This window comes from Lichenostomus cassidix, chromosome 12, assembly GCF_008360975.1.
Source record: "Lichenostomus cassidix isolate B80296 chromosome 12, HeHo_3.0, whole genome shotgun sequence".
In the NCBI taxonomy this organism is placed as follows: Eukaryota; Metazoa; Chordata; class Aves; order Passeriformes; family Meliphagidae; genus Lichenostomus; species Lichenostomus cassidix.
The window spans coordinates 7,637,436-7,662,700 of NC_139493.1; the positions used below are offsets into that span (position 1 = coordinate 7,637,436).

Genomic DNA, 25,265 nt, shown 5'->3' on the forward strand with positions numbered 1-25,265 from the left:
TTGGAGCCAGACTTAAAAAAAAAACCCTAAAAAAAGTCCACAATTAAACTTCCTGTGAGCTGCATGCACTTTTATGAAGTGTTCAGTATCCAATAATTCTCATTAATATTCATACAGGTCTCTTTCAAGAAAACATGTGAAGATAATCTGTACTCTGAAATGCAACAAGCTGGAAATGAAATACTTTTTTAGCATGTTCTTTAGTAATCAGATATACTTGCTTTATCAAAATAAACAAACCAGAAGAATAGAGGTATGGCTAGCATTTAAAAGAAATTGTAGGCCTGCCTGATAATAAAGAACTGTTCAAGAGCAATTCATCCTTGGGAAATTATTACCTCTGTCATCCAGCCAAGGTCAGTGACACATTCTGTTAACAGCTACATCAAAGGCAGAAGCATAAATTAAAAGAATACCATAACTCCAAGTCAGTTTGAGCATAAAATCTAAAAAAACCTGGAGTTTGTAGGGTCTCCCTTAGCCTTTTCAGTTTCTGCATAAGGTTTTGTTGTCCTTTCTCTGGTGTTTTTCATTGTTAATAATTTTCTCCCAAATTGGTTCTGGAAGAGCCCAGGAAAATCAGATCCTGGTTGTGCTCTGGTACTGCCAGGATGCTACAGACAGCAGACAAAGGTGCACACAGTCAGTGTTGTGGTCAGCCTGGAAGTAATCCTACAAAAATGAATTTGACTGCTAATAGTTGTCACTAAGTAAAAGAGGAAATTTCTGTCCTCAAAAGCAGAACATTTCCAGTGCTGGGAGAATGTACATGTGCACAGCCTTGGCACTTGGACTCCACAAGTCGCTCTGTCACAGCCAAGATTTGTATATATGTGAAGGTAGTTATTTTGTGTCAAACACAGACTTTTTAAAAGTGAAAATGTAGATTTAAAGGATTTAAATGATGCTGTCTCCTTTCGTGCCCCACTGCCCCAACAGTCAACCAGAATCCCTTACCAATCCTTTTCCTGCAGCTTGATTTAAAGGTTATAAATCTCCTCAACAGATTTTGATTTGGAGTCCAACTTTTGAACTTTAATATACACCGCTATACTATATTGTTACATTGGCAAACAGTTGACTGAGAGTAGGTAATATGATTATAAAGCTGTTTGCTCTTGCCTACTTTAATAAAAAAAAGAAAAATAACAACAGAAAATGTGACTAAAATAGGCCTGAAGGGTGTTAGGGCAAGATGATTCTGTTAGCACATGAGAAACCTTGTTTGGTGTCACATGGGGCTATTGGGGATGCTCTGTAGCCTTTTAAGGAAAACAAACTGTGGTGTTGAATGATGCTTTGTGTTCCTTTCCACTTCTCTCTGTGTATCTCCTGGTCTGTCTATTACATGTATTCACTCTGGGGATGGTCTGAGGCAGAGATCATCACACTGCTTTTTCTGTCTGGATGTCATGCAGTGACTCTGGATACCTGTTAGAGAATTTAATGTAATGATGTTTATTTGCACAATACAGGCAGAGCCTTCTTCCTAGGTACAGACCCTTCCACTTTATGTAACATGACCTGTAGGGAGTAAGGTTTTAGGTTTGTTTCCTGTTTGCTTTGAATTTACAAACTGGTGTTTTTTTTAGAAGTTTCCTAAACTTTACGAAGAAGGTTTTATTTATTTGTAAAATTACAATGACCGTGATGCAGGAATAGGAAGGAAATGTAGCTATGTTAATCAAAGCTGTCAGCTCTTGTTACTGGAATACTCTTTGTATCAATTTTTAAAGTGTTTAATAAAACATGGGGACTGTTTCTCCTCTTTCTAGTCTGTAGTCATCTGACTGCACTGAAGTCAAAGGAAGGTACTTTTCATGTGCAGTGCAGTAATGAGAAGAGAATGATAGATTGTCTTCTGCTGAAGGTTTCAGCATCTGGTAAGCAGTTTCTTTTTCTAGGTTGAAAAAGAAATCAGCAGTAGGTAATGGCTTCTGTTTAAAACTCTTGATGCACTGTTGGCAGCTTTTCCTGGCTAGCTCTAGTGTACTGTTATCTTCCATATGAATTTTGGGCCAAATTCTGAGTAAATTTACTTCTGTAAATCAAATACAGCTCTAATTCATTTTGCTTGTGTAAGGACTGAGAGGATAATTTTGTCTCTTGTTTTTATTACATATTCTCAGCTTTAAATTCTATACATGCATATTAAAAATAACAGAGAATGCTTGATTTTGCATGAGGCCCAGAAATGCAGTGCCATCTTTTCTGAAGCCTCTGAAGTCTCTGTTGGGTACTGAGTGCATCAGTAGTTCTGCTGGCTTTCCAAGGTGCAATCATTCCTAAGGCAGACTTCAGCAGCCACGTAATTAAGACAGGACAGAGTGCAGCAGTTTAGCTCTGGAAACAAGCAAGAGTATTGCACTGAATTGAAATGGAAATTATGGGGGTGCACCTCAGCCAAATCAGGCTATCCAGCTGCTGTAACTAAAATAGGGAAAGAACTCTGCACTTCTCATTGATGAAAAATAAAACTTGTTTCACTGTGATTCTGTAAGGGAATGCATTGAGTAAAGGCATCTCTGTAAAAGTTAGTGCTGAAAACTTTCCAGAAGGAAATCGAAAAATGTTTGCAAGAAATATTTTAAAACTAATTAGAATGTAAAAGAAAAGTGGTGTGCTGACCTTTCTTTTTTTTTTCTTCTTCTTTTCCCATTTATCAGATTTTCATCATATTTTACATCTGCAGCCCTCAGAACAAATTCTGGCAAGAGTATTCAGTGTCAGGCTTCCTCCCTCCCCCCAAATCTTTTTTCCCAGAGGTCTTACCACTGTAGCTGATGGGCTCAGCCTTGGCCAGTGGTGGATCCATCCTGGAGCTGCTGGCTTTGGCTCCACAGGACATGGGGAAAGCTTCTGGCAGCTTCTCACAGAAGCCACCCCTGTAGCCCCCCAGTACCAAAACCTGGCCACACAAACCCAGTACAGACACCCTAAGGAAGAGATGTTTCTCCAGGACAGAAAAAAGTCAACTTCTATGAATTCCTGTTTCTCATACAGAAAGATGCTTTGAACACTCTATAATGAAATTTTTATATGTGAGAGGGATTGTCAACATCATCCTATATTGTTCTTTGATGTGCCCCAAAAATACTGCAGCAGAAGGTATTAAAGAATAAATCGTGTGCACAGCCCCCCCAGCACAGTTTGTCTCTTTATTCTCAACCAATTTGTGTCAGGGTGAATTTCCTCCTTCGCTGGGCTTATTGAATTTCCCTAAGGTTTTCTGTTCGTGTCACACGTGTGTTAGTATCTTCTTGCTGGTATTCATTATCACATTATTTCATAATTTCAGGGGGGAAGTAAACCAGGAACAATCTTGTGTCAGTCTCCTGTACGCAGTGGAAACAAACCTCCTTTGTGCTTTAGATGCAAAGAAATGCTTTGCACTGAGGTTGTGTTTTAGCATCACTGAGTTGGTACTTGTGTGAAAACCACTAGGTTCAAGTCTTTAGGTATCAGGTCTTGCTGATATCCAGAGAATTTGCTACGCCCTGTGAGTAGATCAGATTAAGAATATCAAGAAATATGTGTGCATCTCAGCACACATCACCCCCCTACCCACACAATCGCATAAAAAATTGAAAGAGCTATTTATTTTCAGTGCTGCTGAGGTTGGTCTGCCTTCCCCTCATATTGGGATGAATACAGAGATCAATAATTTCCGTTATTTTTCACTGGAAAATCCTGAGCTCCAGTTCTGGATCCAAGGCTTAGGTCCAATATATTTAAATTTTAAAATTTGTATAATTAGAATTTTATCCTCTCCCTTAAAGAACATTGTACCTTTATAGTTTTTAGTAATGGGGAAATATAAATTAAACAGAGCTCACTCTTTAGCCTTTCTTGCTGGCTTTTGTTCTTGCCTTTTGATAGATAAGAACAAGGTTCCTGCCTTGCCTAAAGGGCTGCTAATCTATTTGCTCTTGTTCTTTTAAACCTCTTTCCAAGAGGCCACAATACTGACTCTAAGGTTTCTGGGTTGCTCTTTTCTTTGTTTTCCAATCCCTAAAGACTACAGGACCTCTTGCTAAGACAGTTATTTTTATGTTCTTTCCTGTGTAAAAAGTGTGCTGCGTTTCAGCAAGGATTCTGTTTTTAAGCAAATAAAGGGGTGCCCTGAGCAGAGGTATTTGTAGGTATTTGTACAACAGTGTAACCACTATAATGGTTCTCTTCAGGCAAAGTGAGACACAGTAAATATGGTCCTTTCTTATCCTAACTCTGGAATCATTAGAGTGGGAGTGCAATAAAGTACAACTGTAAATTCTGAAGGAGTGTGAGCTTTGTGGGTGTGTTTGTGTTAGTCCTTGCTATTTCACCTGCCAAGCGTGGGCAGCTGTATTGCTCTGAAAATTTTGAACTGTGTTGTATGAATTTCATCAGGAATCTCATCTTGAAAAGAGCACTGGACATGAAAGGCTACTCCTCCACATGCTGGTTCGCAGGACTCTCCAAGGGTTACTTAATTTTTCTGGTACTGGTTAAGAGCCATTGTACCTTGTGGTAATCTGGTAGCTGGAAGCTGATGGAATTCCAGACCATACAGACGTTTAACCATCTGCCTTGATTGTGTTCTCTTGAATAAGCTTTGCCCAGTTCAAACCAAACAATTTTGGAATAAGGGACTACAGAGAAAAAGCCAAATGTTTGTTTACTTATTTGCAAGTGAAAATATTGTGCTTAGTTTTAAGTATTGTTTATACTGTAATTTTAAACTTCAGTTTTCTACCTGATTGCAAATACAAACATATGTGTGATTAGTGAAAAACCAGAACTCCAACAGTCATCCTAAACTCTTTAAGTAATATTTTGAAAGTAAATGTAAATCACTGTTTTTCTTCTTGTGGTGGCAGACATTTTTGGCACTTAGAAAAGAAGCTGCATACCAAGTTTCTAAAAAGGTAAAAAGATAATATTGATTAATGTGGGTTATTATGTAAGTACTGGACCAGCATTCATAAGAGAATGAAAGGTGTAATAGAAATTAAACTTACATTTAATTTTAATTACAAATTACCTCATTTACTCAGTCCCCTACCACACCTATCTGCTCAGTGTTCATTATCATGATACAAAAACCACCAAAACATTTGTGAGCCTGCAATGTGCAGCAGGAAGATTCCTTAAAGGAACAGTTCTTAGTTCTGAATGGCAGCACCAGTGGTCACCTCAGAGTGCCTTCCACAGTCACTGGACAAAGCCACAGGACTTTCCCAAGTAAATTAATGTTTGAATTAAATCCTTCAGATCATCCTATCTTTATTTGTTAAAAAACTACTCTTGATGAAAGATCCTAACCTGGTTAATTTATTCAAATAGTAAGTTATCCTTAAGTGAAATGCACCAAACAAAACATGCACTTCACTTCTGAGCTCATCTCTATTCATAGTTGTCATTTTCCATCAATAGAACCTTTTACACCTTTGTGGGAGTAACATGGGAGTAACTTGTATCATCTTAGGGTTACCTTTGATTGCAGAAATCACTCTTTGCCCTGAGTAGGTGGTTCAAATAAATTGTGCAAACAGACAAGGAGTTAATGGAATAAATTAAAGGGGTTTAGTAGTAGATGTACTTTACTCATCAGAGGAATGTCAGAGTGCTGTATATACCACTTAAAAATACATTTTGCAGTTTCCATATAATTTCATATTATTGTTTTGATATGAAACAATGGGATGAATATTCAGTATATGTTCTTGAACAGGTATATCCATTTATAATCCACTTTTAATTCCTCTTCAAGTTTAGGTACCTTGACCTTATTAAATTCAGTTAAATATGGGCCAAATTTGAGTCTCACATCTGGGAGATCCATACCACTGACTGATGAAATAGGCAAAAAGGCTATAAGTTCTTTCAAATAGTAAAATAAATTACAGAAAATTTACCTAGATTAACTTTCTGTAAGTAAAGGGGCACCAAACAACTGCAGAGAAGACTGGATTTACAATATTGCTGTGATAAGTAACATTTCTGAGAAGATATTTTAAGTCAATTCTAGTGTGATGGAAATTTTTCCTTCCTGTGGAAAGGCTTTGGATTGTGCCTTTAGTAAATTGAACCAAAATAAAATGAGAAATTAATTTAAAACTGTGTTGATTCAGAACTAATTAAATGTGGCAACACTTACATCTAGTACATCCAAGGACTGTAAGTAAATACATATTGCACTTAGGCTGTCCTGAGTGTTTACATATTATATGCATTGCAGTATAATAGTTTTAAATGTCTTTAAATGCAAACTGCTGCTGTAGTTTGATTGCTGATTCGATATAATACTTCACTTGTGTTTAGAAAATAAATTCCTCTGGGGAAATCAATATTTGTCATGTCAGATTCCATACCTTGGTTTGCTGGGGGACAGGGTGGCCTCTGGGGAAGAGCTGATCGTTCATATGCTACTGTATTAGCAAGATCTATTTGTGGAATAAAGGATTGCTCAGTCCAGATCCATCTATCATCCTGCTCTCCCCTGTCTCTTCCCTGAACACCCTGCACTGGGCTGGATAAATTCTCCCTTCTGCACTTGAGAAAGTAAAAGCTCTGCCTCCCGATGCCTTGGCTTGTTTCCTCTGTAGCCAATAATGTTTGACTGTGTGTGCTCAGTAGGGATGGGGAATACCAGTGTATTATGGGAAAGATAAAGGGCACTGTAAATACCTAGAGATGTGCTTGCTGAGGTTCTTCTCCAGCACAGAAATAATGACAAACTGTGCAATGGAACTGCCTTGTTTCCCTTTGTTGTGGAGTGGGTGTAGGCAAATCCATACATGTGTGTGCACCACACGTTCATGAAATAAATGACATACTAATATGCTCTGATTTGTCTTCAGAATTCTCCCATGGAGTATGATGCTTCAGATAATTCATCATACACATTTCTTTTCAGTATAAAAACCTTTGTTTCAAATTTAGCAAGCTGTTCTCTATGGACACGTAGAAATTGCAGGATTAATAAAAGCACCCTGCCTCACTATCCACCTGAGCAGGCAAAAGATGGGCACAAGCAGGGTTCCCTCCTTCCAGAAGGTGAATCTCCTCCAAAACAGGTCATTGCACTGTTCACCTCTTGCACAGTGCTGCAGGTGCTCACTGGGGGGAATGTGGCTGCACATTGCAAGGTGTGCAGTTGCTTCAGGGACTTCTTGTGAGATCACACAGTTTTTTCATCTGAGATTCATCATCCCAAATTGCTAATTCCACAGAGCAGCTGTTTTCAGGAATACAGGGAGCCCCCAAAGCCCCCTTGCCTGCTTTAATAGTGCAAATGTCCAGGTCACAGGCAAAACCGAGGCAAAACTGAGGAAATCTAGAGCTGCAGTATCCTGTGCTGTACATTCTGAAGAGATGCAAATCAAAGTCCTTTGTAAAAGTAATAATTTTGAGTAAAATATTGAGCTGTAGAAATGTGGATTAGCCATTGCTATAGCAACCTGTATACATTCTGCAGTTAAACAATGAATTACAGATTATTAGTCCTACGCCTTAAAAGAGCAAGGCCCAAAATTTCATTCTTTAAGGTTAATAAATATGTGAATCACAGCTTGGAATATATGTGCTGCATATGGAACTGGAACATTTTGCTGTTTAATAGTTGAATTTTTCTTTCCATCTAACAAGTTGAAGGGGTTATACATATATAAGAACTGCTGCCCCATAAGGCTTGTGATGTTTTTGGTGGAAACCTCAGGATTTTTTTCTTTAGTTCTCATTCATAATCTATGTTTTTCCCCCCCCTCCATATTGAAGAATCTTGTTTCTGGGATTGGTTGTGGAACGTCCATCCCTGCAGATTCAGCTGGCCAAAGCCATGGTTGAAATGATCAAGTATTTGCCACACTGTTGTCCCAAGGTTGGAAATAACACTTGTAGATCTCCCTTCAAGCCAAAATTTCTAGACTGCATAGGAGTTCTAATCGATTTAGATACTCCTTCTCTCTTGACCCTCAACTTTCTGATCTATAATTTGCTAAGTCAAATTTGAAGGTGAGGGGTTTTTGTTTATTTTGGCACTGTTTTCTTTAAATTTTTTTTTAAATTATTATTTATGAAAGTTTTTAATTTCATACCACTTTGTCTTTGGAAAAGGCAAATCTTCTGGCAGGCAATGAAGAATCTGTGTGTGAAATTTTAAACTTTCTACAAGCTAGAAGCTTGAAAGATGTGAAGATTTCCATAGGGCTTTTGAAATCAGTGTTTGCATGCTTGTGTATTTGTTGCTGTTTATTGAAATTTGGTTTCTTGGCAATAAAGTACTTCTTCAATGGAGAGAAAAAGTGAGAAAGCTTTCTTTGGAATTATTTTTCCTTTTTCTTTTCCCCAAAAGCTCATGAAGTGAGAAATGTGTGTCCATTTTATTAGTTATGTGATTAAATTATAGGTTTTATTTATTTTTCCTTCTCCTTTTGCTAGGAAATGTTTGATCATTTAAAAGGCTTCTGGTTTCTGGATAAATCTTTGCCATTTCAAGAAGCCAGGCTTAGGTTTCTCAGCTACATGTTCCCTTAACTTCGTATGACTGGATATTATATGACTCAGTACTTCAGTACGTTCTAGCAGATTTTAAATAAACCTTTTCTAAATTAGTGAAAGAAAATTAGAAAATTTCCAGGGAAATCCCTTGCTAGGTATTGCATCTGTCAATTTATTTCAAGCTGGAGTAATTTTCATCAGCCTCAATCAGCAGTTTTGTTCAAAACTCAAATGTAGTATTTGCTAAAGATAAATACAATTATTTTAGGATATATCTCAAACTTTGATCAAGTACCAAATATTTTGCTGTTGGAACTGTAATGTCCCAACTTATATCAACAATGAACTAGTTAAATAAAAAGCCAAAAGAAACATCTAAAATGATGCACAACAGTGTGAAAATCTCTGGAGACCTTCTGTAAGCAAAGTGAAACAGAAATCACTACCCTTGCAAGTGCTGATAACACACAGAGATGTTTGCCTTCATCACTAACAGGGAATGTGGAATATCACTATGCAAATTTGATTTGAGTCCTAATTAAATATTTAAAATATATTGGCTTTCTGTTGCCTTTTTGAGATGATGGCCTATTCTTGGTAGAAAATCTTCTGGCCTCATATTCCAATATATTTGTTATATTATGAAAAATTTGTTCACAAAGTATAATGAATTTGGTGTTGATTTGAACAAAAAATGCTGATTACTCTCTGAAGACAGATATTTTAGCTGGAATATAACAAGTTTTACTTCTCTTGGGGATGTTTAAGAGCATTGATAATGTTACATAGATTATATTAATTAAATTGGAATATAATTTTCTGAAGTGTTTGTCAAGTAGTGTCTGGGAAACCTATTTTTTCATATTAGTTTGTACTAACAAAATTAATTTTAATTTGAATACATTATGCTATATTAGTACTTGAGCTCTACAAAACTTCTTGAGCTGAACCTTGCAGGATCTGGTTCTGATCATTGTTGCTGGGTGTAACTCCTCTGGCTTTTAAGGAGCAACTTAGATGTCATCCAAATGAAGTCAGGCCTGGGAACTGTCTGTGTTCCTGGAGTCTCCTGGCTTGGCCAGGTGGCAGAGCTGTTGGGGAGAGCATGTTGGGGAGATACTGTTTCTCCTTGATTCCCAAGTGCATTTCTAGCTCTATTTCTGCCTGATTTACTTCCGCAGGAACTAGCAGTGGGAACATGTCAGCTGCTGTTGTTGTTGGGAATTAAAATTTAATGCCTTGGATTAAACTTGAAAGGACAGTGCCTGGTATGTTTTCCCTTCCCAAGTTTCTTATGGCAATACACAGTAAGTGTGAACAGAAGTGGCACTTGGACCATTTCAGGCAATTGAAGAGGAAATTCTGTAGAAGCCCTGCTGAGTGAACCAAGCCTAGGCAAACTTGGTATTTTATTTTCCTAATGATTTTTTTTTTTAACCAAGATTTGTTCATTGCCACTTGTGGATGGAAATCAGAGATTCACAATGAGATCATTATTCATGCTCTTTTATATAAATGTTACATGTACAAACTTCATGGAGAGAACATTATTAAGAATGCAGAAGCAAGTGGTTGAGAGGAGAGTGTTAACTTAACTGCCTTTGCAACAGAAATTCAACTTCCCTTTTGCATATGCACTCTGATGAAGTAAGCAGAATTATGTAAGAACACATAATACTTTTCCAGCAAACTTCTTCCTTACTCAGTGCACAAGATGGACAGTGCTCAATTAATGAGCAGCTATTCGAGATGTTGTTTCATCCTCAGTGTTTGACATGTGGCCCTAAGCCTTATTTACAGCACCTTGTTCAGACCCTGCTCAGACGTCAGAATTATTAATTTCCTCGTAGGCTTCTCTGTGCTGCTCATCATCACTGTATCCAAGTGCTACACAGGTTTTAAATTAAATTTATCTCCACAAAGCCCCAGTGAGGGATGTGCTATTATCTCTGTTTTACAGATGGGGAACTGACAGAGATTAAGGTCAGAAAAATTCACCAAATTTGGATGTACATTTTAAGAAGGGAGATTGGATTTTAGCGCCGCTCAGATCCTACAGGACGTTCTGTGTTCAGAAAGCACCACTTGCTAGTTCAGCGTCAGGTGTGTTTTTCTTGTGTCTGGATAACTTCCTCAGCACCTCAGGGCTGTGAACTGAACATTTACATGGCTCTATTGATTGCTGAGGAAAACTTTGTATTTGATACCTTGGGTATTATCACACAGGAACTCAGAGCTTTCTCTGGAACTGGCAGGACTTGAGTGAATCACCTGCAGAAATGAGGCAGTGAAGCTTGCTGAAAACTCTGATATGATTTTATTATTAAAGACTGCTCCTTAATGCTTGCACATAAATTGGCATTACACAAGCCATCTGAATTCTCATCCTTGTCAATTTGGTCGTTTGATTTTTGCAGTGGAGAAAGATTAGTTGGGGATATTGAAATTCGTGATCCAGTTAATTTGGGGAATGAATATTAATTGAGAAACCATATTGCCTCAAAGATAGTGCTATCTTCTCTGTGATAAACATGAAGAGGATCTTTCCAAATGCAATTTCATTTATTTTTGCAGTATATTCAGATTTCTTTCCTCTGTGAAGGCACTCTAAATACCAGAAGATTTGTGAGCAAATATAGCAAAGTACTGTTTCTCTGTTTGGGAAAACTTTAATTGGTGATTTTTATGTGTTGTGTCCACATTTTGTATACTAAGTACACTTAGATGTACATGATTTTTCCTTGCATTTTCTCCACTGGCACTTTATTTTATGCTAGTTTTTGTTTTAGGCCTGCTGATTGGTTATAGAGTAGCATAGAGAATTCAAGCCCTTAGTTCTTAGTCCTTTAAAAGTAGCAGTGTGGATTTGCACCAATGCTAAACACTGTGATTTGTGAGGCTTTCTGTTAATTTCTGAGAATTTTGGTTGGATTAATTTGACCAAGGAAAAAAGATTTTACTGTATCATTTTGGGGAAATTCGTGCTCCTCAAAGTCTATCTCTGCCTTGTTTTCTTATCTGTTAGATACATGTTTCTATGTATTTTCCTAAAGCTCTTGGAAATCTTTGGCTGACAATGATTAGAGAAGTGAAATGTTTTTCATTCAGCAAGAAAGGCACCAGAACAGTGGCTGGTATGTTAGAATTATGTCGATAGAGAAGCTCTTTCTTTAAAAACATTTTAAAATTTAACCTACATTTAGCTTCTTAATAACTGCATTGCTCATATTGTGCCAAGTTCATATCTTTTGTGGAACTGGGAGGCTACTCTGTGTGTATGAAGTTGGATGGTTTTCTCCTGGCTATGAAGTGCACTCAGGGAAGCCAAAATGTCTCTTATAACAACATGAGAAAATGAATTTTTCAGTAGTTTCAAAGTCTCTTTTGTTTACAGTTGTAACCATTTCCAGACTGCTGAGAACCAGCTATTCCCAGAGCTGTATGGTATTGCTGTGGCATTACTTACAGAACAACTGCTTGCTGTCGAGGAAAATATGAACGTTAGTGAGAACTTTGCTGACTGACTATGGTTTCCTACTGGGCAGCTTGGGTAGTATATATGTATTGTGCAAATGACCTTTTAAATAATATATTAAATCCATTATTTAAGAAGTGCAATGATAGTCCAAAGTTTTCATTGGAAATAACCCATTTCTGCCCACCTTTGGTACAGTGTGCTGGTGCTGGGCAGTCAGGGCTGTAGGTGCAGAGCTGTGGCACTGAGCTGGCAGCCCAACTGATGAGTTTCCTGCCCAGTGGGGTCAGAGAGATTCACAAATAAATCAGAGCTTCAGCTTTGGCAAATGCCAGCCAAATTCTTGAAGCTACAGGGGCGTCCCCAGTTGAGTTCTCTGCCAGTTTGCTGTACCCCAGCCTAAAAATTCATCCTGCAGATTGCAGATTAAGATTTAATCATGTCTATAGATTTCTAATTACTCATGAGTATTTCCTTAGAAAACCTGGCTGGCAAGGAGCTCCAAAGACCTTTCAGTAGATTATACAAAAATTTGTTCCCCAATTAGTTGCAGAACAGTCATCTGGCACCCAATTCTTGTTTAAAATGTTAGCAAGTTTACAGAAAAATGAGAACATAATACTCTCAGTTATTCCAATCCACTGTGTGACCATAAATGTTTTCTAATCTTGAAAAGTTAGAAGCAGGAACACTAAAACATTTTTTGTTGATGCCTGAAGTGATGCAGTGTAGGAAAGAAAGCCAGAAATACAGCAAAACCATACAGAATTATTTGCTTGGTTTATGGCATGATTATGTGACTCATGCAGTTCTGTATGGTGAGTGTAGGTTAAAAAATAATCATATAGACTGTTTTCTAAAAGGAAAAAACCATCAGGAATCTTACGGTAGTTAGAGATAGATGAAAGTGCATATGGCATTTGGCAATCATGAAGTAAAAAGCAACCAGGAGAATGATGTGCAGATAAAGTTAAATATGTAAATAGTACATGTGTAAGAAAATTAAAATAATACACTTGTAAAAACAGTGAGGACTCAAAAATTTTCCTCTTTATATAATTTTTCTAAGCAGCCCTTTACGTTTTCCCATGGAAGAGGCAGGCCATTTTGGAGCACAAGCACATATATAAAATGATAAAATGAGAGCTAATGGGTTTTGTCTTAGAGATTCCAACATCTAGAAATAAACATCAATGCAATGTACATAAGTGTAAGGAGCCCATTATCTAGTATTATTAGCTATGTATAAATGTAAATCTGACAATAAATTTTCATTAAATGACTATTTTCATCTATATGCCTGAGGAATTGTTAGACTAAGTACGATGTCTGCATTTTCCTCTAAATGTTTGTGTTCCATTTATTAATTCTGCAAGCTGAAATGCTTGTGGAGATACTCGGGTATCACAGGAATTGCTCTAAATAGAATAAATTCAAATTCATAGTATTACTAAATAGCCATGGTCTAATAATAAAACTTTGCATTCAGAATGAAATTCTGGGCAAAAGGACAACAGAACAAAACCCAGGAAATCCATCTTTAAAAGTATTTATTGGTTCAAGAGGGTTTTTGTAAGTGGTTTAGCTGGTTTCTCAGTGAAGAAATTATAAAATTCTGGGCTGTATCTGGAAACTCATCACCCAACACCTCTGGCTCATCCCACACTTTTTTTTGTCTGCTCTTGTGCTGGCCCTGAGTTGTGTGGACCATCCTTTTGCCATAGCACACCCTGTGCTTGCTCTCTCTCCCTCTCTCTGATTGTGCTTTGGTTTATATCACCATAAAGGTTTGGGAAGAGCCATTTCTCTCTTCTCCCAGTGGACTTTTTTTACTCCTTGAATCTTTTCGCTTAACTCCCTGCAACTTGTCTTCTGCAGCTCTCTTTACCCCATCTCTGCTGTCCAACACTACAGATGTCCAAATTGCATTCACTCAGAGGAAATAGGAAGCCACTTCAGGGGAAAGGCTTAGTCTTGGTGCATATTTCTAGAGCCTATAAAGTGACTTTATGTATTGCTATATAAGTAATAATAATAAAAAAGATAAAATAAAACAACATTTTCTTGACTCCCCATTTTAAAGCCACCTCTTTTTCCCACTGAAAGGTACAGCAAAAGAACATTCCTGGTTGTTCCATCATGTCAGCTCTCTTAGTCTGTAGCTTCCAAAGCAATGAGCTTAAGCACGAGTGTTGGAATGTGCAGTGTGCTGGTCTCTATAGCGACCTTCTTCTCCCATCCCTCCTTTTGCTGGGGTAGAGTTTTCCTTACACTTACATATCTCAAGAGATGTCACAATTTTTTATTGCTCCTCTACCATGAAATGTAGCCCTAGGTAACCACACTAGGAAAAAGGATTTTCACGGTATAATTTTTGCCATTTACTGCATGCTGTAGAACATTTCCCTAATTTTTTTCCTTTTCTGCCTTTCACCTCTCTGCTTTAAAAAATGGCATGATTGATATTAATATTTTTCCCTAATAAAAATGTATTTTCCCTTGATCTTAGTGTTGGTAATACATTATTCAGTGTTCCTTCTTAATAAAAGCCATTGGTTGTTCCATTACTCACAGCAGTTATTACAACACTAAAGGTCTCGTTCATCAGAATGACTTGCAGTGGCAAAATCAAACCCCTGAGTTCTCCATGCATCAGGATAATAGCTGTGGTGCATGCAAGTTATTAAAGAATTGAGAATATAATGTGTGTTTCTTTGTTTTCTTTTGCTGCTTCTTTTTTTCCCCCCTTTTTTTCCCCCTCCCTAGGAGATTAACACTAAAGAAGGATCTCTGAACATAATTTATTTTAGTATATGGATGTGTTTTTTTACATTTTTTTTTTTTTTATAGAAGCCATTGAGGAGGTGAACCTGTTGATATTATCCCATTTGACAAAATATCCTCCTTAAAATCACAGATGTAGTATATGGATTTTGAGTTGTTCTTAATTATGACTTTCCTTTGGATTCTTGCCTTTTTGTTGGATGATGATAGAAGGAGATATCATCTTAGATAACCTCTGCTAATATGAGGAAAAATGGGCAGCTTTCAAGCAGAGAAGATTGGGAGAAGCTCCAGATCAATTCTTGGGATTGGGGTTCTGTTTGAAAGATAACTTCTGCAATACTGTGGTGTGTTGAGTTCATGCATTCTGGTATAAAATGAACATAAACCTACTGCAGGATAATGCAAGACAGTAATTTTATTTCATGCTTCTCATGATAGAAGTTTCTTTAAAAAAGCAAAGTTGCAGGTCTGGCTTGAGTGTCAAAAGAACAATAACAAAAAAGTGATGTTTGGAAACAAATCCTCCTATATGCAGAAGCTGGGCTGTTACCTCAGCACAGAGGCAAACAAGGGCTTCCCCTGCCAGAATTATTTTCTCAGCATGGTTAAATGGTGCATGAGTCATCTTCTGAGGAACACAGTGTACACATGGACACTTGAAGGATGTTGAGCCTGTTTAGCGCTTTCATGACTCTTCTAAACCCTCATTTTTCTACAAATTTAATATATAATACAACTCTTTTGCCTCTACAAACCTTTTCATTTATTGTTTATAACTTTGCACTCTGCACCTGAAATATAAGACAAAACCAAGTTGGCCTAATTTGTATTCCAAAACGCTTGCTACAGAAATGAATTTGACAACTACTTCTACATCATTTAAAAATATTTATGCCCTCTCCATGTATTATGGATGTTATATCGCTTTTGATGTCTAGCTTGATTCTGAATTTGTTGATTAACTTGTCAAAGTTGTGATTGCTTTACAGTGTTGTTACAGGGTTGTTCACTTGCTTTTAGGTGTCTGCATCCTTCTTGGTCAACAAAGTTCCAGGTGTCTCAAGCTTGAGCTGTTTTTTTGGGGTGGTTGTAGGGATTTTGTGAGCAGGGAAAGACCTTTTAAAAATTTGTTTTGTTATTTGTTTGTTTGCGGGTGTCGGTTGGTTGGTTTTTATTTTTTCAGTTTTGTTGTTGGTTGGTTGGGATTTTTGTTTTTTTAATGAAGACTGTAAATGTCACAGCAATGACCAAACGATTAGGAAAGAGGAAACTGAGGACAGACTCGTGTACCTGTTACCTGTGTGTGCACATTACCTGACCAGGTACAGTAGACAAGCAAGTAGACAATGCTAGAAGAGGGATAATTTTGAAAAGAAAAATGTGTAAAGTTTATTTTAAAAATAAACAATACAACTACAGAATGCTAGTATTATATTTGACCAGTAGTTTTTAAATAGGCTACAGTGCTTTGTTTGAATTTTGTGCATTTTCAGCTTTAAATATGTTGATAGAACAGCTGGACTGGTTGCACAAAGTATGTTGAGACAGGTTTGGGGTCAATGCAGCTTTTCTGTCAGGAGCCAAAGATGAAGGTGCACATCAGCTCACTGGTGATGGGCAGAATGGAGAAAAAGCCTTGTACAGCAATAGCCAAAATATTGGTGTCTTGTCAGCACTGGTTTGATTACAAAGCCAAACCACAGGACCATAGTGGCTTCTGTGAACAAAAGGCCATCCCAGTGAGACCCAGTTCAGCTACTAACTATCTGGGTTCCATCAGGACCTCAGAGCTCCCTCAGGTCTCTGTTCATCATGCTGTCACTGTTACCTGGTGCTGTGCTCAGGGGCTTTGTGGGCTCCTTCTTGCACCTACTGGTGCAACCCAAAGGCCACAGCCAGGCAGGGAAAGGGACAGTTCTCGTGGTGGTGACAGTCATGCCCTAGGAAAATGCTCAGAAACAGCAATGCTGGGATTTCCAGGGGTGAGACTGTGAGATGGAATGGAAAATGCTGTCCCAGGTGGGCTGAGTGGTGCTGCTGCAGCTCAGGTGAAAGGGAAGGGAGCTGCAAGGCCATGGCTGGGGAGTGCAGGTGGCTCTGCCATCACAGTGAAGGTGCTTTGGTGCTGTGCAACAGACCACAGTCTATTCTCATTGTAAGTGCAGATAATTTAGCTTGATTGACCATGCTAAGAAAATGGCTATATATTTAAACAGTAATAATTTTGATGTTCTGTTCCCTGCTAGATTAAGCAGGGGAAGCCACATGTAGTGGATTTGAGTCCATCATAATCTGTCTATGATGGGAGAAATCGGTCCTTGTCAACACCACAGGATTGGTTGCATGCATCACATTTAATGGGCTTGCTGTTCAGAAGCTTCTGTGGGTGGTGAAAATGGAAAATAATCCACACAAGCTTTTCCCTTCAACCTCGTGTAGAGCATTAAATACCATCCCCATGGAGAGAATCTAGGCTGTGGCTGTCAAAGATACAGGAGCACCTTTTCTAGTTTTGTAATTCTTCTTGGCTTTTTCAGAACAGAAATAGCATAGCATGTGATGTTTTGGCTCACTGAGAGGGAGAGGGGTTTTTAATTAGGGGCCATTTTCTGGAACTGGAAGAACACAAAATATGTAGTTAAATCTTGTGCAAGGGAGGATGTTGAGAGATAAAGCTGTTCTAGGGACATAGGGCTAGTAGAAAAACTAAGTGATTTTAAAATAAAATTACTTCTTTTTATTAGCGTTTTTAGGTGTTCCTTGATGAAAATGTAAAATCCTGGCTGCTAGCAACAAAGACGTTCATTGCTAGGTGCTTGAGTTAAATAAGTAGTATTCTGACTTGACTGGATTTCATCCTCACAAAGTGGCAGTGAGGGGAGGGAATAAGTAAAAAATTCCAAAGCATGAAAAGAAGGAAGGTAGCCTGTAGGGCAGGTCTTCACTGTACATTACTTCTTGAATATGGTGCAGAATTCAGATATCTGAGTAGGAATATCACTTTCCCCATAATAAAACCTTTGAGAGGGAATAATCACAAATACTAATTTGAGGATATATATACTTTGTTCCCTCAAATACAGTGTGTAACTCAAATTCTCTTATCTTGGTGAATTAAAGAAAACCCAAATTTGTAAGACCTTAAAATTTTTTTTTAAAAAGAACTCTTTATTTTGCCACATAAATTTGCAGTGTTTTTACAGTGAAATTGAATATTGGAATCAGGACTGTCAACATTCATGAACAGGTGATGTTAATATGGTAAAATAAACTTTAAAATTTAAGAATACTCCTGGGATTGTTTCTAAAACAGTCCTTTCTATTAGCACAGAGAGATAATGGTATTGTAATTGGTTTCCTTTAATACACACATTTGAAGTTAGTAGCCCATTTTGCATTATCTCGTCTTCTCCCATTACAACCAGATGTAGCTTTCCTAGAACAGTTCTCAGGGGATTGCTCAGCAAAAGCCTTGAGCTTGGTTCCCAGCAGGTGCTGATCTCAACACCTTGTTCTAAGGAGGAGTAATTGTATATGGAAATAAAGAGGCATTTTGGAGTGCTAACACCATCTCAATTAAACACCCAATGGGGACATCTATGGCAGCAGGAAGAGAACCTTAAAGAGCTGCTGCCATCCCTCCTTGTAATCAGCACAGGGAAGGTAACTTTCAACAGTTTTCCAGGTCTCTGACTCTAGAGATGACATGTAACAAGCAGACACCCATTGTGATGTCCTATGGACCTGAACATATCTTCTGTTCGGAGTTTTCACTGTGTATTCAACACCAGTGATTCTACAGCATATGCTGTTTAATAACTGAAGCACAAAACAAAGCCCTTAACCTCCAAAACTGCATAAATCTGGAAAATGGAGACGTGCTTAGATTTCCTCTCAAAAACACATTTAATATGGGAGCAGGATTTATATAGACTGAGGAAATGTGACGTGCTTATTGGAATTTTACAAAACTAAAAAACATTTAGAAGTATTTCAGTGTTTCAGTGTATCTCAAGATTTTCCTTAATTTTAGTATTCTTATTTTTCAGGATGTAATGTAGATTGCCAGTGTCTTTTTTTTTCTTTTCCTAGTATGGGTTATACAGGTTTGAGGTCTGTTGTGGCTGTAAAATTAGTCTACTTGCTGTGTTAGCCTTTAATACTGTATTCCCACCTACAACTGCAGTAACACAGCTTGAAGGGAATTTAATTAGGAAAATGAGGCAGATGAAATAGGCAATGTAATGTATATCTGCAATATGAAGAAGAGTAAATACACTTTTCATCTGAATAGTCAGAACAGAAACCGTGTTAAACTGGGCTGAAATTTAATCAGAAATGGATTTCTTCCATTTTCTAACATTACTATGTAATTGTCCTCCTTATTACTGGGGATTAGAAAGGCTACCATCATTAAAGAGGAAACATCTTTAACCAATTATTTTTAGTTTCTGGTTTATCTGGCACTTACCTCCTCTTTATGTGAAAAACAGAAATCCCTGGAGGAGCAGACTTAGCACAGTCATTCCAATCTGCGATTTGGGAAGCCTTGTGCACACAGGATTTGCATCTCATGACCTGCATGCACACACCTGTGCTCTGTTGATCCCTGCTGGTTTACAGGCCATCCAAGCAATAAGCAGGTAGAGTTCAGATGACTAAAAACTCTCTCTGCCAGTTGCAGTTTCCTGCCTGGCTGCACTCTGGAATATTCCAGCCTTGCTGCAGTGTATTGCTGCACAGTCGTGGATATTTCACTCGTACCCATTACTTATTTCCCTAATGCATTTTTTAGCATTTGTGTTGGTTCTGAGCACAGATGATCGTGCTTTGCAGAAAAACACAAAGGATCACTAGGGCAGAAGGCAGCTGAAGTAATATATAATAGATCATGAATAATTGTTTAAGAAAGTCTCCCATAATCCCTTTGCAGAATTGGAGAGTAGCACTGTGAAGTCTGCAGTATTACACAGCACAACCAGTACCACTGACACATTAGTTTGAAACACATGCCAAGTTTATTTAGTCTAAATCAAGAGTTAGAAAGACATTATTCAGATACATTTTTGCATAGTAAACAAATAGGAAATGTTTTAACACATGCTTTAATTCTATGAATGAGATCTTTTAATGTTCTAATAATTCTGGATCAACCCATATGGGCTATAATGTGATTCTTCAAACTATTGCATGCAAAGGTATGAGATTAATGCTTTTCCTTTACTGATTTTTGTAGGCCTTTTTTTAGCAAGACAGACAGTGAGGTAATTAAAGATGCATGTGGAGGTGCATGATGAATACACAGTACAGGCAACCTGTAGTCACCAACTTTATTTTGATACTCTTTGCAGGTTTTTGCTTATGACAGCAATCAGCTGGAGGACTTCTCCTGGCGATTACCAAAATCTCAGGTTCTCTCCCTCCTTAAGTCAAACTTTAAATCATCAGATTTTACAATCACCATCTGTTGTTTTGATGACTTGTTTCTGTGCTTGAGTCTGTCCCGTGCCTCTGGACAGTGCCTTTATTTATCAGTGTTCTGGAAGACAGAACAAGAAATTATTGGCAGTACTTTGATTTCTGTCCATAGCATGGCCAGGTGCGAGGGCAGGTGGTACATTTAATTTTGCAGCTGTTGGGGACACCAGCTTACAGTTTCATCACTGGAGGGTAGTCCTGTCTGTGGAATGCGTTTCTCTCCTTTATCAGAAGCATTTCCTTCACTGCAAACAGAACCATGTCTCTTTACTAAATTGTGTAAAAACATTCTTGCATGCTTTAATCAGAGTGAAAAACCCCCACAGGGGGTTGCTGATGGACTGCTTAAGAGAAATGAGGAAGATTGATTGAAGTTCCTAATAGTTATTTTTTTCAAGCATCAGCACAAGATAGCAGGTGTTTTCTCTGCTAAGCAATTCTTCTAGTAGCTAAAGAGACTTGATTTTTGTATGTTGTCAAGTTTCAAGTTTAATATATGCTAAGGGACACATCTCAGACACTTAATCTTCTGTTGACTTTATGTGGAAAAAAATGTAGAATCTTTTAAAAATCTTTGAAACAGGCACAGTTAAAATCTCCACTCTTCCATGGTCTGTTCAAGCATGTCCTTTCATCTGTGATTTTCAAAAATAAAGTAAGACATGGTGTCTGCTTAGAAAATGTTTGTTACATGGAAATGTAGTAATCTGATTTGTTACTGTGTCCTATACTAAGATTTATACATGTTTTTCTGGTGTAAACCCCGACTAGATGCATCTGCTGTCCTAAATTTAATTAAGTTCTTCTGGGGAATCGGATCACTACAAAGCCAGAAGTTCCTTTAGAAGAACAAGTGTTTCACAAAGACATTTGCAAAGTGTGTGCACTTAGAGGGGGTTGTTATGTGTCCTTTGTTCATGGGAGCAGGTACAAGTGGGATGTTAAATTAGAATAACTCTCCTAGATTAAGAACCAAGTTTAGGTCTTACTGGACACAGTAAGCTTGTAAGAAAATAACTGCAACAAAAGACCCTCCATGACTGTAGCAGTGCATTTCCCCTTCTGAAGCAGGATATAAAACTGAATTTCCTGATTAGTCACTTGGTTCAAGCCGGGTAATGTGAGCATAATGCTTCCGATGTGTCTGAAGTATTGTCACATGAAATTCGTCATTTTTTCACATTTTACCCTGCAGTACCTTGGATATTTCTGATTGAATTAAATACTTTAAATACTCTAGGGCTTAAAGACCTAAAATAGACACTGTTAGGATTGTGCCGTAGCTGTTTAAGAGGGATTTTCATTCTTGTCACGAAGAGAGACAATTTTAGTGAATGAAAGTGGAATTCTTTGAGTTTCTGTAAGAGAAAATGTGGCATTGATCGTCTTCACATCCCAGTTACTCAGGCTAGAAAGTGTGGATGGAAAATGGCTAAACACACTTTTCTTAATTTGCAAGTATTTCTTCAGTTGAGGTATTTAATGGAGAGATTAAGAAAATGTGGTTTACTTTGTAAGTCCTGTGTGCACTGATTTGCATTGTGGCAGAAAGAATGTGAAATCCTGTTTGTGCTTTTCGAAGAACATATGACTCAAATGTTTACAATGCAGGACAAATGAAAATGGGAGGAAGAAATTACATTCTCTAGAATTCTGTAGCCCTGCCAAGATGATGAGAGAAGGGTTTAAGAAATTATATGTAAAATTTTTGCTTTGGAAAGAAGCCTTTCCCACAATTTTTTTGAAGAAGCGATCATTTTAGGAAAGATACAACAACCATTCCGGGACACCCAATGCCTTGATGAGCCCAGGAGGCACTTTCTGTTGGAAGCTGCCTAGGCAGTTTGGTTCTTTCACTCGTGTTGTTTGGAAAGGCAGAGTCAACCCCTTAATTATGTTAACTGTTGCTTTTTTCAGACCCCGAAGATCACCGCTCGCCATGCTGCGATTCGGGCAGCACCTCATCAAGCCCTCGGTGGTGTTCCTGAGGACAGAGCTGTCCTTTGCTCTGGTGAACCGCAGGCCCGTGGTGCCAGGCCGTATCCTTTCTGTGGCTACCTGTGCCAGCTCTCCATGGCCCTCTGGAAAAGCAGGAGACACTCGGGATGCTTGGAAGGCCAGGTAGGATGCGACTCGGGTTTATTGTGCACGCAGGCGGCGCAACAGGAGGTGCTTGATCGGTGTTGCAGAACTGCCGAAAACAGTTGCTTAGCAACTGTGACCTCAGAGGTGAATTTCTATTGACCTTTTCACCACTGAAGATGTATAAACAACCAGGTGCTACTAAAAGCATTTTAAAGTCTATCTGAGGTGGTACTGTTTAAATTTCGTATTATGCTAAATAACACATCATCCTGCTTCACTTTTAATAATGTCACTTATTTTTAGAGGTGGTAACTTCTTTATGGTGGATTTTCAACTTTTCCAGGCTAAATGTACACCATTTGTCAAATGCCAGTAGAATCTTTTATGAAGACTTTGAAGACTTTTTTTTTTTTGGGACAGATTGCTTTGATTAATTTAGGTGGGAATAGATTAAATAAGCCATCTGTATAGTGTGCACATTTCATGGGGAAAATATGAAGCCCCATGTTGTAAGTAAAATTCTCAAGTTATAAACTGGATTGGAACTTGATTACAGAAGATGCTAAATGTACGTATTTAGTATGTTTTGTAGTGTAGTGTGTTATTTTCCAGTCAAAATTCTGCTACTCTGTAACTTGTGCTGATTTCAGTGGCTTCAAGTGCAATTTTTCAGAAATAATCAAGACTGATCACTTTTTCCAGAGAGGTCCATGGTAGAATTTTATTAGGAACTTAGGCGGTGACTGACTGTGTTTGGGGGAAAAAAGAAACTTGCCTGGAATTTATTGGAAGTTTTCTGGTTAGTTTCTTGAAAGTTTTCTTGCTTTTTGTAGTTCTATGATGTGTCTTTCATAATTTAAAATCTAGTAAACTTTAATACCTATTTTTTAAATCAACAAATGTATCTCTTCTGAAATATGGAACCTTCCTTTCCTCCCATCACTTCTGTAGATTATAACTGTGCAATATTGAATTTTCTCTCCACCTGCTTTGAATGGTGTTTGTGTTTATCAGAAGTCAGATCATGGCAAATGTGCATAGACTTCAGAGAAACTTAAAAGGCATTGCTGCCTCACCACTATATTTTAATGAATAAAATTAACAGGTTTTTCTGAACTTTGAGTTTCTGAACTACCTGATGAAAATCCAGTGTGATTTACAGATTGGTCACAACAGAAATCACTTTCAAAGGCAGTGTCACATTGGTCACTGTGCACTGCAGAGCCTGTAAGTGCCTGAGCAGTGTGCTATATGCATTGTCTGGATCAGAGAGTAAATAAACTGTTATCTGTTCTGTGTGTGCAGGTTTTAAAAACAATATTTAATTATTTTTTTGAATTAATCAGTTACGTGAGCAATTGCATCTGTTGTTAAAAATTGAGTATTTCAGATGAAAGATTCTTGTTTTAAAGTTTTGTGAGCACCTAGTAATGACAAGTTAAGGAGCCTATAAAACTTAATTATTACAAGCTTCTTTCCTTCTTAAATAATTAAACATTATAAACTCTAGTTGTATAGTTATTGCTGACTTTTGGCAGATACATTTATTTGCTCAGGGTTTAGCTTTGTTATCCTGTAATGAGTATTGCAGCGTATTTTATAGTGTCACGTTGTTTTAATAGCTTGTGTTGTAATATATAATGTAGTCTTTGTTTCTTCATTGACTAAATGTTCAGGTAATAAAAACCCAACCTTTTTCCTTTCTCATTACAATAAGAAGAAATTAGAAGAGATCTTGATGTAAAGGCTGGAATACTGTATGTAAAATAGAGCAATTTGCAGTTGTAAGCCTTTAAAGTGTCTGTATAATGCAGCATTCATCTTGAGACCTGGCAGTAACAAGTATATTTTCTTTGCTTTATTGCAATAATTTTATCTGCCTTGTCTTTGGCACGTGTGACATTTTTTTTTCCAGCAGAAAATAAAATATTAATGTATTTGAATTAGAGAGACAAAGGAAATCAGTTTGAAAGCCAGCTCACTCCAGGTGGTGGCTTTAATTAACTAGTAAGGTTGAAATTCCATCTTGAAACAGAACATAGGATTGGAATTATGAATTAGCTGTAATAATTTTAAAATAAAACTATACTGTGGAAAAAAGTCAGTCACAATGGCATTGTGGACTTCAGTGCTCGTGATTTGAGCAATGCAAAAGCATGCTTGTTGGTTTAACACATTGCAAAGTTTTGTTTTGTTTATTTCAAGCTGTCAGTCCTGTGAATTTAGCTTGACATCTGAAAGGCAAATTGTGCTAATATTAACCAAAAATAGGTAGAGTAAGAATATAGTATTTATGTCAAGGAAAGAGTTCTCTTGTTCCTGGAGAGAGCTGCCTCATTTTTCCCAGCATTAGACTTCTGCCCAGTGGGAGCACAGAGTTCATGGACTTAGGAACCTGTTTGTGTTGGATCCCTTTGAGGGATTATTGCAGAGCCTTGGATAGGAAGGTGCTGGGTTCTTATTATTGAGTAAGGGATATGTGACATTAAACTGGAGCCTTCAGTGTGCAAGCTATAATATGCATGTGTGTGACAAGAGGAAGCATTCTCCTCTTTTGGCACAAGGAGATGGAGGAGAGCTGCAGGTGGTCAGGGGGCAGGATTAGTGCCTCTTCTCCTCAGGACATCCAGGCCCTTTGCTGTCACCTAACAGGCAAATGCTTGAGGCTCAGAGGTGGCTGACCACAGGCTGTCTGAGGACATTATCACTTAACACCTGTGACAAATAAAGGGTCTGTGCCTGCTCTGCTCTTGCCTTCCACTTGTCTGATTCCAGAGCAGAGAGGCACGTGGTACTGGGGACAGTCTTGATTAATGAGATACTGTTTTGGGGTGTACTTTTATGGTGACTTTCTATTTTATACAGAAACGGTATGATTTTTTTCTGCTACGGCCTGCAAGTTGTTGAGGAGCCAAGAGTCTGGATGGGATCAGGAATACTGAATTCAGTGCACATCTGG

At 37.9% G+C, this 25,265-nt stretch overlaps 1 protein-coding gene across 4 annotated transcripts in view; it reads left to right on the plus strand.

Annotated features, from left to right (window-relative positions):
* FHIT (fragile histidine triad diadenosine triphosphatase) overlaps window positions 1-25,265 on the plus strand; it is a 521,244-nt gene that overhangs the window by 114,374 nt on the left and 381,605 nt on the right. For 3 of the 4 annotated variants that reach the window (XM_085072421.1, XM_085072423.1, XM_085072422.1), the window contains one exon: window positions 22,139-22,260. In XM_085072421.1, the coding sequence (XP_084928547.1) occupies window positions 22,161-22,260 (100 nt within the window). In that variant the 5' untranslated portion in view covers window positions 22,139-22,160. Of the gene's footprint in view, window positions 1-22,138; window positions 22,343-25,265 lie in introns of all 4 variants that reach the window. The other variant, XM_085072420.1, reaches the window with a different exon arrangement.